The 12775-nt window shown below is 47.1% G+C and overlaps 1 protein-coding gene across 1 annotated transcript; it reads right to left on the bottom strand.

The window, feature by feature from the left end:
• Positions 1-995: 995 nt before the first annotated feature.
• MED28 (mediator complex subunit 28) lies at positions 996-12057 on the bottom strand. The gene is made up of 4 exons (XM_015426266.1): positions 11920-12057; positions 5980-6046; positions 4913-5025; positions 996-1602 (listed from the first exon to the last, which is right to left on the bottom strand). The coding sequence occupies exons 1-4, from the start codon at positions 12055-12057 to the stop codon at positions 1405-1407; spliced, it is 516 nt and encodes a 171-aa protein (XP_015281752.1). The 3' UTR covers positions 996-1404.
• Between the last annotated feature and the right edge of the window lie 718 nt (positions 12058-12775).

Here is a 12775-nt window from a genome sequence, read left to right as displayed (position 1 = left end):
CACATAACTGCCTCTGATGTTCCAAGGTGATTCTTAAAACAACAACTGCTTTATTTCAACTGCCTCTCGTGTTTTTACAGTCCAGCACCCTCTCCCCTTGGTATACATTCACATAGTGCTACAGTGCTACTTATTAATTTTGTTTTAGATTTTATACCCTGCCGTCTGGCTCCAGAGACCTCAGTTTATGGCTGTGATCCATACAGTCGTTTAGAGAGATGTGGGACTTCTCATACAGAGAGGGTAGGGAATTCTGACTTTGAATAGCTGAAGTGTTCCCCCCTGCTTGACCCTCGATCACTGCATCATACTGTGCATCATTCAAAACCAGCTTCCCTTGAGGCAGGGTTGCTGCCGGAGAAATGCAGATCCAAAGTCCCGCCCATCCTCAGACTTACAGACGTGCTTTCACACTGCATCGGTGTACTGAAGGGAAGGATCCTTGGGATCAGACTGGGGTGCAAGAGCTGCTGCAAGAAATGAGAAGTCGCAAAAATCCCGACACATACTGGGGAGAACCTGTTTGTAGCCCACCCTGAGCCCGTTCGCGGGAAGGGTGGGACAGAGATTGAACCTCATAAATAATGAATAACCCCTTGTCCCATTTACAAAAGAACTTATGCACAAGGAATGATTACTATTTATTCTCTTTAAGCCACAAGCCCCCGACCACTCTGTTTGCAAAGGTCACCTGACTCTCAGGAGCAACTCTTCAGGGAAGACGGAAGAGATAGCCATTCTGTGAACTTTGTGTCCATTTATGATTCATTAGATCCGACCGGCTGCAGTCGAAACAAAGCCAGTTTTCTAAGCAAAATAAAATGGGTTTCTCCAAGAGACCCCGTGGCGATGATGTGAAAGTGAAGACAGCCAGTTTTTATTTCTGTTTGTTACGTGTGATTTTATTCTCCACTCCATCAATTCAAAATATTCAACAAGTAACTCTTGGCTTGCAGAGACTTCCACTGAAGGAAGGCGGTTCAGGTTTAGGAACCAAAGGACATGACTTCAGCCAGAAAAGCAAGGCACGAAGCAATCCCTTCAGTGGCTGAGTCTTTCTTTTTACTACTGTTTCCCAGGGCACCCATGCAATATTTAAGAAGGAAGCTTGCTGCTGTTCTTCCAATTACTATTTAGCAGAAAGCATTTTAATACCCCCAACAACCGTGTTTTCAGTCTACACGCCAAGTTGCAGTTTCATTTCCCCCCCCCTCCCAGATAGAATACACACAAAAAGAAGCCCGCTCCCTAGATGACAAATTGCATTTTCAACCTTAGCAATAATGCTGAAAGTTTTTAAAAAAATAGTTATACCATACAAACTGTACAAGGTTTTTAAAAGTTCCACATCACTTGGTCTAAAAAGTAGAAATGGTGTTCCAAAAGTAGAATGAGCTTTCTTGTTCATGTCTGCTTAAGAGGTGCTGGGATATTTGCCGACGCTTGCTCTAGGTAAGCCAAAGGTCCTTGAGGCATTTCAGCCGGCTTTTTATGCTGCACATTGAGGTCTTCGAGAACTTGATGCCAGTGTCGCAGCTTCCCCAAGTGCTTCTGAATCAGTGCTTCTTTCCTCTGTAGCTCATTCCTCAGTTCGGAAACGTCCTACCAGAGAAGCAGGCACACAAGAATCAATGCACAGTCAGGAACTGCCTCTCTAAAACTTGGGTACTTACTAAACTCTACGAACTCTTGAACACTAGAAACAGTTTTTTGTACATTTTCATACATTTTCTACTGTTAAGTACTGGATACAGTATCTAAAATACTCTTTGCAAGTATAGTTTCTGTTAATTTAGACATGTTCCTATGAACATCTACTCTGGAATACAAAACAAGGAAGTATTTGCCTGACAATGCTGATCTTAAGAGGATTCTGATGGACAACAATCGACCTGTTTTCCACACTGGTTGCAACAGCAGCAGACTTTCAGCAAACCTCCTGATGTTTTCTCCAAAGGATGGAAACATCAGCACTTTCAGAGGCAAAGATGAGGAGTCTTTATTTACTGTCAGATCTTGGGTCCGAGGACTCTCGCAACACTCTTGAGATAGCAAGATTTGTTTATTGAGAGTTACAGGTCATCCAAGCATATACAGAGTTCGTGTTGGAACTATCGGCGCCAGGCTAGGGCCAAACCTATACAGAGCGTGGGACTGCCCCTGGTTCCCCAAGTGCCCAATCATCCATTCCCAGATGGCCTGCCAAAGCTTCAAGCTCAACCCCGTGGCCGCCCCCAGCACCTGCAAACTAACAGTTATGTTATCCATACTGCAAGGTCATGCCGACTGCCAGGGGTCATTTCATAGAAAAAGAGGTGCAGGAGCTCATTAGCATAACTCATTAGCATATGCCACACCCCCTGACATCACCGGAAGTGTGTCAGAAGGCAACACCCACCGCTCAGGCTCCACTGGACTGTTGATGTTGGTCTATTTGTGGGGGGGGGGGAACGTGCAGATCTGCCCTCACAGAGGAGGGAGAGCTTGTACCTGTAACTTTAAAGGTGCCACTGGACTGTTTTGGGCGGCGGCGGGGGGGCTCTGCAACTTACCTGGCTGCTTCTTGCTCTGACTGAGGGCTGCTGGAAGCAGGAGGTGGGGCTTGTTCCATGTGCCCGCCTCCTTGGCTCTTTACTGCCGGAGCTCCGCTCCTGTGCGCTCCTGCAGGAAATTATCCCTGCCAACCACTACAAGCCCTAGGTCAGCGAAGCAAAGATTCACATCCGCACTCCCTCCCAAAGAATGTGCATATACGAAAGCAGTGGGAAAGATCAGCGAGGAGGAAAGGAGTTAACCCTTGATGTAACAGAACGGTAGTGTCAGTGGAAAACAACCCATGGCAAGCGAGGCATGAGCCTGACACTTGCATCTTTCCCCTCTCCTCCATTTTATCCTCACAAGAGCCCGGTGAGGTAGGTGAGGCTGAGAGGTTGGGTTAGACCACTGTGTGAGACCGGATGCTGGACGAGATGGACCATTAGTCTGATCCAGGAGGGGTCTTCTGATGCTCTTAAGAGAGGGTGTGACTGGCTTCAGTGGCAGAGTGGGGGCTGGAACCTGGGTCTCTCAGATCCCTGACACCTCTGGGTCTCACAGTCCTTGTAACAGGGAACACATCGAGACATTTCCAAGCTCTGGTTACCTTTCTTTCAAAGTACAGTTACCCAAACTTCAGCCCAGTTGCTCACAAAAGTAGAAGGCCTAACCATAAGGATACAATATATTATATGTAGCCTTGACCGGAAAATGCTGTAAGATCAAGTTGTCATTAAAAGAACAAACAGTGAACAATAGCTAGCTGAGAAATGCTGGCTTGCCTTAACCCCACTAATAAATCAATAGTTGTAGATTTTCTGGGCTGTCTGGCCGTGGTCTTGGCATTGCAGTACCTGATGTTTCGCCAGCAGCTGTGACTGGCATCCTCTGAGGTATAACACAGAAAAACACTGCAGACTGGGCCAACCGGTAAAATCAGCAGTGGCTGAACATAGCCTAACTCAAACAGGACACTGTATCTTATTCCAAGAGACTGAAAGGCTGGACAACACATCCAATTACCATGTCAGATTACACAGGGAAGCCACTGAAATTAATAAACATAAACACAATTTCAACAGGAAAGAAGAGATTTTAAAAAGAAATAGGGCAATGGTTTCCAGTCCTGAAAAACACAAAATGCTCTACATCTTACAACAGCACTAAAGATAAGATTAGAATTTCAACAGCCAATCCGTATGCAAAAGAACCTCCTCATTAGCATATCACAGCATGAGGAACTCCTACCCCACCTTCCTGAGTAGATATAATTTACCTGCCTACCATCTTTCTTCTCACTTTGACACAGAGAGTACTCCATCTTTCTGTGTTATATCTCTGAGGATGCCAGTCACAGCTGCTGGCGAAACGTCAGGTCCTACAATGCCAAGACCACGGCCAGACAACCCGGGAAATCTACAGCAACTAATGAACTCCAGCCGTGAAAGCCTTCGACAACATAATAAAATCAATAGTTGAGGTGAAATATGAATCTGGAACGTCCAGACTCCCTGATTAGTTTCTTAACCATGAGTCTACATCAGCTCTCAGAAAGGATGCTTGTCCTTTCTTCACTAACTGTGCTGAACTAGATCTACTGGCAGAACAACCCTACAGTTTTAAAGCATGGCTTTCCTATAAGAGGAAATTTGTATATAAATTACTCTCTAGAGTCCATCCAGAGTTCTAAAATGATGATAATGCTTTAACTGCAGTTTGGTGGAGCGCGGAGTCTAACCAGGGAGAACTGGGTTTGATTCCCCACTCCTCCACAGGCAGCTGCTGGTGTGACCTTGGGTCAGTCACAAGTTCTCTCAGAGCTGTTCTCTCAAGGGCAGTTCTTGGAAGAGCTCTCTCAGCCCCACCTACCTCGCAGGGTGTCTATTGTGGGGAGGGGAAGGGGAAGGCGATTGTAAGCTGCTCTGAGACTCCTTCGGGTAGTGAAGGGCAGGGTATAAATCCAATCTCTTCTTCTTCTATTCTTTCTTAAATGGAATTGTGAAAAATATGCTCTTTGGGTCGAAGACCCAATTTAAATCACAGTTAAATTTCCAGCACAGCACAAAGATCTCTGTTGGTGGCTCCAAACCTCTGCAAAAATGAATGGTCGTGAACAATCTCAAGCCATACGGTTAAAATTTTTAAAGTGAAAAAACCTCATTGGCAGGTCAGTCTGAATGCGTCTTTAAAAGCCTATGTGCTATATAAACGGCCTTGAATGAAGGAATGCCTCATTCCTTGAGCTTACATCCAAAGACTATAATTCCGAACACCTTTGTGCAAAACAGCACTCCACTAAAATCACTGCTATTTACCACAGAATGCATACAATTATGACTGAGATTTACAAGGAGAGAAATTAAAAGTAGCACCTTACCTCTTTAATTACTTGCTCTGGTTTCTGGACAGAGAGCTGTAGCCTTTTTTGCAGGAAAAAGCATTCTGTTTGTCTGGCAACATCCAAAAACTTCTGAATGCACTGGTCAACACCTCACGTATAGGCAGAGAAACAAAGATTTTAAAGCGGTTTGGAAGGAAAACTCCAGGACAAACATCTTTACAAAGCGAACCCGTTACAAAATAACTAGAAAGGGTCAACATTATTGTGTGACATATTAGTATTTAAAAACACATCATGCAGAAACGACAGTTTCTCTTCTGAAAACATAACTTTAAAAATGTATAATGGCCGATGGTTAGACAGTGAGCTCAGAAAGAACAACTAGAGATCTCTATTTAGCCAGCTGCATACACAGGATGCAGAGATTACTTTAAGAAAGTTTTACTTCCATTGGGAAAGAAACAAGAATCTTGATAGAGGCAATGAAAAAGCCACAGGCCTCCAAAATTTCAGTTTTTGAACCCAACTGAGTCATATGATATCAGTACATGTAGAGAAGATATACCAAAGTAATTTCAAAGGTTCAAAGAGCACAGCCGGGCCCGGCGATCCCCAACCTGTGTGCAGTCAGAGGGACTGGAGTGTTTTTCACAATGCTGAGCCAGATTTTTAGATGCATCCACTACCGTATGCCCCTGAGAGTGGTGAGCCATGGCTTACTCCTCTCTTGAGAGGAAACGGGCACTGATATTGTTCCAGTGTACAGCAAGGAGGCACCAGGATTCCCTGGGACAGCCCAGGTGACAGACATGAAAGAATCCACGAATCACGCACGGACAGCACAGCCCTGACCCCTGACTGAATGGACAAAGAGAGGACGGGATGCCAGATGGCAATATTCATTGGATGATTGAGGGATGATGCCCACCCAGTGTTCGGGGGAAAGATTTATGTATGATCCTGACTGTACAGTGAAATACGCCTCTTCACGAAAAAAGTGCTTCAGGTGTATCAAAATGTATGAACAATGACGCAGCCAAAATGAAGAATTCCCCAGTCCTGGCAATCCCCATAACCAAATAAAGACAGGTACACGTGCTTACCAGTTCTAATTTCTTCCTGGTCTGTTCCATTGACATAATCTTGACTCACAAGGGAAGCAAAGCAAGCCTACATAATCAGAAAAATATATCATAATCACTATAGCCAGCATGGTGTAGTGGTTAAGATCAGTGGACTCTAATCTGGATAACTGAAGCCTGCTGGGTGACCTTGGGCCAGTCACAGTTCTCTCTGAACTCTCTCAGCCCCACTTGCCTCACAAGGTGACTGTTGTGGGGAGAGGGAAGGAAGGCAATTGCAAGCCACTTTAAGACTCCTTAGGGTATAAAAAAGCAGGGTATTAAAACCTACTCTTCTTCACTACAACCAAAAGGTCACGCAACCAACATTCTAAGCATATAACTTGCTTTAATTCAAATGAATTAAGCAATCTGTCCTTACAACACGCAACAGCTGTTCTCTTTGCAATAATGAGGAGTAGGGTTGCAAAATGTAGTTGATTCACTGATGAGGTTCGCGGATTAAAAATATCTTGAAAGTTTAGACAGATATATCCATTTATTCAGGCAGCCAGTTTTTAAATATACTTTTGAATGCAAGTTTTTACCAAAACTGAAGGTGGCAAGCATTCTCTCCGAAGAGGCATTCCCCTTCGTACTCAGACAGGAGAGAATGCCTCTTCTCTGATGGTGGTTATTGCAACATTAACATGTAATGTTTGCTTTGTTCTCTGGAGCGATTGCTTTATTTCTATGGACAGTCAGTCAGTTAATTCATCAGTTCAAAACTCACACGATTAATCAATAGAGATTTCTTAAACAGGGTGGCAGCTCAAGCGAGAAGTCACTAAAAACTTCATGTGATCCACTGGTACCTGCGCTTGCAATAAAACCAGATGCCAACTTTGCTGCCACATACACCCAGACGAGAGGAGTATCACTGGACCTGACGACATTAACAGCAGCATCTCAGGCTCATTCATGTGCTCATCTTCTAACATTGTATATGCCATTAAATGCCAACAAGGCCCTTTGTAGGCTTACCAAGTGGCGGCGGGGGATCCTCATGTCTTTACAGGATCCCTGCCGCGGGGACGGCAATACGCGTTGCACCCGCCGTCGCCAGGATGTGACGTGTAGCGTAGCGTCACATCCTGGCGACAGCGGGTGCAACGCGTATCGCCGTCCCCACGGCAGGGATCCTGTAAAGACATGAGGATCCCCCGCCGCCACTTGGTAAGCCTAGCCCTTTGGTTCTCTACATAGGACAAACAGGACAAACCCTAGGCCAGAGGATAAATGGACACAAATCTGACATCAAGAATCACAAGACTGTAGGAAAACACTTCAGCCTCCCGGGACAGTCAATGGGTGACCTCAAAGTAGCTGTTTTATTGCAAAGAAACTTCAGGAACAGACTACAAAGGGAAACTGCGGAGTTGCAAGTTATTACAACACAGAGAACAATGGACTTCCCAGGCCTTAACAAGAGATATTATCTCACTACGTATGCTAACCTCACTCAGCCCTTACATCTGTATTCTCACCAATCCCCCAGAAAGGCCATACGTCCTCTTTTTTTCATTTTATTTCTTATTTGGAATAACAGATTAGAATAGTAGGTTGTAATATAATGTAATGAATAGCAGAATTTAATGTCATTTGGAATGGTAGGTTGGAATGTATTTCTCTGGTCTGGGGGCAGAGGAGATATACTGCACAGCCTGCTGCCCCACCTCAAAGAAGTAGATGCTGTAAGGTTATCTCCATCCTTGAGAGGAGATGGATGAAGTATAACGGCAGGATCTCAGTTAATTACTCTTAGCATCCCACGATTAAGAAGGATGCATCTGCCCATCCACCTTCAATTTTGACATATTTCTTTCTTTCTTTTTTTTTCCCCCCGCCCCCCCCCCCCCCCCGGAATTAAACTCACACAAATGCTAACCATATAAACTAAGCTTGTTATTTGGTCCTTGAATCTGTTAAACATCTTCATTATGCTAATTTACTGCTCATCCTCTACCTATATGTATGGACTGGTAATTTCCATTTCATCGTATCTGAAGAAGTGTGCTTTGCACACATAACTTATACCTCGAATAAAGCTTTGTTGGTCTTAAAGGTGCCTCCACTGGACTCAGACGTTGTTCTGCTGCTTCAGACCAACACGGCGACCCACCTGATTGACCCACTTTTGTACAACATAGAGCTTCACCACAAAGAGATGTTTTGCAGCAATTGTCAATGACATGTGAACTGGGTACCATTCTGCAAAACCAGGGGTCATTTCCTGCAGGAGCGCACAGGAGCAGAGCTCCAGCAGTAAAGAGCCCAGGGGGCGGGCACAGGCAACAAGCCCCGCCCCCTGCTCCCAGCAGCCCCGGGCCACAAGGAGTATGAGTGTCTGCGTGTCATGTCCCCCCCCCCATAGCTAGCAATCCAAAAAAGTCCAGTGGAGCCTGAGCAGTGGGTGTTGCCTTCTGACACACTTCTGGTGATGTCAGGGGGTGTGGCATATGCAAATAAGTTATGCTAATGAGTTGTGCTAATGAACTCCTGCACCTCTTTTTCTACGGAATGACCCCTGTGCAAAACTATTCTTACTTGTTGCAAATACCACCAAGGCCAGAAACCATTTAATTAATTTGTGTTCAGGGAAGTCACCTCAAGGTTAGACTACTGTAAACGCTCTCTACATGGGGCTGCCTTTGTTGCAAATTCAGAAGCTGCAGCTAGTGCAGAATGGGTCTCTCTAGACGGGAATGGGTCTCTCTAGACGGGACGACATCCAGCCTGTGCTGAAAGCGCTGCACTGGCTGCCAATGGCGTACCGGATTCGCTTCAAAATGCTGGTTCTTACCTTTAAAGCCCTATATGGCCAGGGTCCGGCTTACATAAAGGCCTTTCCCAGCATGTTCCCCCAAGGGCACTACGGTCGGGGAATCAAAATCTCCTGGACATTCCAGGCCCCAGGAACATCAAATTTACTGTCACCAGGGCCAGGGCGTTTTCGGTGGCGGCTCCTACCTGGTGGAACAAGCTCCCAGAAGAGATCTTGTGCAGTTCTGCAGGGCCTGTAAAACTGAGCTCTTCCACCAGACTTTTGAATAGGAGCCGCCACCACCACCACCACCATTCCATCACCGCTTCCTCTGTCTCCGCACTTTGACCACCGGTTGAGCGGGTATTATTGGGGGTGTGAGACATTCCTGGTGGATAACAGTGCTGCCGGGACTCCAGAACCCCATCTTGGAATTCACAATTTAAGTGATTTATTGGAGCACCGATATTTTAGTGAATTGTATCATACTGTATTTTATACTGTTCTTTATATTGTTTCATTGTTTCAACCTTGGCATTTATGCCTCCTTGTGAGCCACCCTGAGCCTTTGGGGAGGGCGGGATATCAATCCAAAAATAAATAAATAAATAAAATAAGTAAATCTCATAAAACATCTACGCTACGCTGGTATTTTTTGTTTGTTTTGCCATTAAACCACAGTCGACGTGGCAACCACGTTGGGTTTTCTCAAGGCAAGAACCATTCAGAGGTCGTTTGCCATGGCCTGCCTCTGCATAGTGACCCTGGACTTCCTTGGTGGTCTCATCCAAATACCGACCGAAGCCAGCCCTGTTTGGCTTCCAAGATCTGACAAGACTGGGCAAGTCTGGCCTATCCAAGTCAAGGCGTAGCAGAAATCGTGAGCTAGAGGCCCCGGTCACACGGGAGGATCTGCCCCGCAAGAGGGACGGATCGGGGGTGCATCAAGCGGGCGCAATCACACTGCAACATTTGGGAAGCATCACGCACCCGTCCCCGATCCAGCCCTTCGGCCCGAAAACACGCATTTAAAAGGTACTACCTTTTGAGCGCTACCTTCCAGATGATGTGCGGCAACTCCAGGCATCTGGTCGGGGAAGTGCTGGTTGCCCGTCGCAGCCACGCCATTCCCTGTCCCACGCATGCGCACAACCGCGCTACTGCCGGTTTGCTGCACAACGTGTGATTGGCTGCCGGAGCACGGAGCCGTGGGGGCACATTGGATCGCGCTCCCGCGGTTCTTTTTGCTCCGGCTCTAATTTGCCTCTCTTCAGCAGCGGATCATACCGCTCTTGTGACTGGGACCTTTGTTTGCCTGAAACTTGGTCTACAAATCCAGCAGAATTCTGGTGGCTGAATTCTGAGGCTGTAGCATGGGCCTCTAGCTGCAGGTGAGACGGCAAAGGTTTTTTATGGTAAAGTTCCCCGTGTAAAAGAAATGCTGCAATTAAAACTAATGCATACTAGTTTCCCATCTACAATTATTAATGTACAGGAACTCTGTGCTCTGACAAATAGTCCCTTCCACTGCTGTCTTAAAGTGTAACAATGCACTAAACTGCTGCTTTATCACCATGTCTTCTGCTGCATATTTTGGCATACAATTTACAAGTGACCACCCAATGACAATCAGTGTCCCAGCAGTGGAACAGTCTGCCTCAGGAGGTGGTGGATGCTCCTTCGCTGGACGTTTTTAAGCGGAGGCTGGATGACCATCTTTCAGGTATGTTGTAGGGCTATCTTTCGGCTATGCTCCTGCAGTATGCAGGGGGTTGGACTAGATGACCTGCAAGGTCCCTTCCAACTCTAACATTCTATGATTCGAAATATTAATAGCAGAGGGTGTCCTTCACTCAGCATTGAGAATGGTCGCTTACCCCCATAACCCAGGCTCCTGCCAGGCTGTTAGTGCCATGGTGATATTGATACTAAATACACAGGAGCAGAATTTGTTGCCGCTTCAACAGTGAATAGAATGTCCGGTACGTACAGAGGGCTGTCTTACTGAGTCATGATGATCAAAGGGGGCTTTCAATTCACTATCTGAAGTGGAAGCTTTGTGTATCATTCTGGTCTAGACAGCCAAGAAGTCCACAAGAAGAAGAGGAGATTGGATTTATACCCCGCCCTTCACTCGGAGTCTCAGAGCGGCTTACAAACTCCTCTCCCTTCCCCTCCCCACAACAGACACCCTGTGAGGTGGGTGGGGCTGAGAGAACTCTGACACAAACTGCTCTTTTTCAAGGACAGCTCTGACAGAGCTTGTGACTGACCCAAGGTCATCAAGCCAGGTGCAAGTGGAGGAGTGGGGAATCAAACCCGGTTCTCCCACATTAGAGTCTGCGCACTTAACCACGACACCAAACTGGCTCAAGGAGATGTCAAAATAAAACGACTTCATTGGAACTGAGCAGTATGACTAACTCCATTTGCCAGATGAAACTAATAGTCTTTCAGGCGCGTGAAGGCTCTTTCCTACTTTTGTCAGACTGTGCCCCCCCCCCCCCTAGAATATATTTACTGGTCTGGAGCATTTCTAGCCTACCTTTCTCCAGTCATCGTGGACTCAAAATTCGTCCCAGTGATGACTAAAAACATAACCTTAAAAGGAACGCCTATTTTCTTGCCCTTCTGCTGCCAACAAGAAGGGTGACCGATTCTACCACAGGATGAATTTCAGAGGGGCAGCCTAGGGGTCCAAAGGGTTATTCTCTGCTGAAAAGGGGGGGGGGGGGAGGCAGGAAAGCCTTGGCTAGTGTTAGGGAAACTCCTGGACATTTGGGGAGGGCAGGGGCCTCAGTCCTCCACCCGCCATTTCCTCCAGGGGAGCTGATCTCCGTAGTCTGGAAATTATTCGGGGGGTGTCTCCAGGTCCCACCTGGAAGCTGGCATCCCTACGAAAGGTAGACAAAAGGAACATAGACACAGCGCCCTAGAGCGTAATTATGGCGCAACGTCCGGTTCCGGACTGAAAGACCAATGAGCTTCGTGGGATCGAACGGCTGCTCAGTACTGCGAAGACCCCTCGCGGAGAACCGGAAGTGACGACGGCGCGCGGTCCATACGGGCCCCCCAAGCCCTCTTTTTTCGAAATCCCCCCCCCCGGTCGAGAAAGGGGCGCGGCGACCCTCGTCCGCTCTCCGCCCTGCCCCGCCTACCTCGAAGGAGGCCTCCAGCTCATCCACCAGAGTGCCGTTGGGATTTCGCGACCCAGCGCCGGGGTTCAGGGGCAGGAGGCCAGCGGGGCCTGGGCCGCCGGGGGCGATCCCGAACATCCCGCTCAAGCCGGCCGCCATGGCAACCGCGCCGAGGCCAGAGGGCAGTACTGCGCAGGCGCCCGGTCGACGCACCGACCAAAGAGAGACGTAGGGCGTCCTGAGGGAAAGGCGTGCCCTGGACCATAGACTCGGCAGTCCTAGAGCGTTTCCTTGTTCCTAGGGGGCGGGCTTATTCGGACGCCATTTTGTGAGGGTGCGTTGCGAGGAAACGAGGGAGGAGTCCAGGCTTCTGATTGGGCGGTGTCGGTCGCTCTCTTCAGATAAGTTGCTTTCTCTCCCTGAGGCCGAACCCCGGGCAGGATGCGAGGGTGATTTCTCCTCAGAATGTTTCCTTTGACCAGCAGGCGGATGGCAAGAGATGATGACATTTGACGCTGTACATTTGAAACGGTGCGCGGCGGTCCCAAAGTCATTGAGAACAACAACAACAATAATAATATACTTTATTGTCGTTGTACATAGTACAACGAAATTCATTCGGTGATCTACAACCATACTCCTATACACTCACACAACCATTCACAACCATCCCATAACTCCCTTAAGGTTCACATTGCAACTTAAGCCACCAATGTCACCCAAATTCCAATTCATACAGCATTTAAAGCAATAGTAGCTCTCGAATAAAAACTGTTTTTTAATCTGTTTGTCCTTGTTTTAATTGTCCTATATCTTCTACCCGAAGGCAGCAGTTCAAACAGGGAGTGTTCAGGGTGTGACAAATCCTGACAAATTC

This window comes from Gekko japonicus, unplaced genomic scaffold (genome assembly GCF_001447785.1).
Source record: "Gekko japonicus isolate JY-2015 unplaced genomic scaffold, Gekko_japonicus_V1.1 scaffold451, whole genome shotgun sequence".
Classification (NCBI taxonomy): domain Eukaryota; kingdom Metazoa; phylum Chordata; class Lepidosauria; order Squamata; family Gekkonidae; genus Gekko; species Gekko japonicus.
Note: the sequence above shows the minus strand (reverse complement) of the source record. Positions and strands in the feature narration are given on the sequence as shown.

Coding starts and splice junctions, on each gene's coding strand:
- MED28 (XM_015426266.1), bottom strand. CDS start 12,057: ATGGCGGCCGGCTTGAGCGGGATGTTCGGGATCGCCCCCGGCGGCCCA. Junction 6,047..11,919: donor AGCTGGAGGCCTCCTTCGAG/GTAGGCGGGGCA, acceptor CTGATTATGTAG/GCTTGCTTTGCTTCCCTTGT. Junction 5,026..5,979: donor CCAGGAAGAAATTAGAACTG/GTAAGCACGTGT, acceptor CCTATACGTGAG/GTGTTGACCAGTGCATTCAG.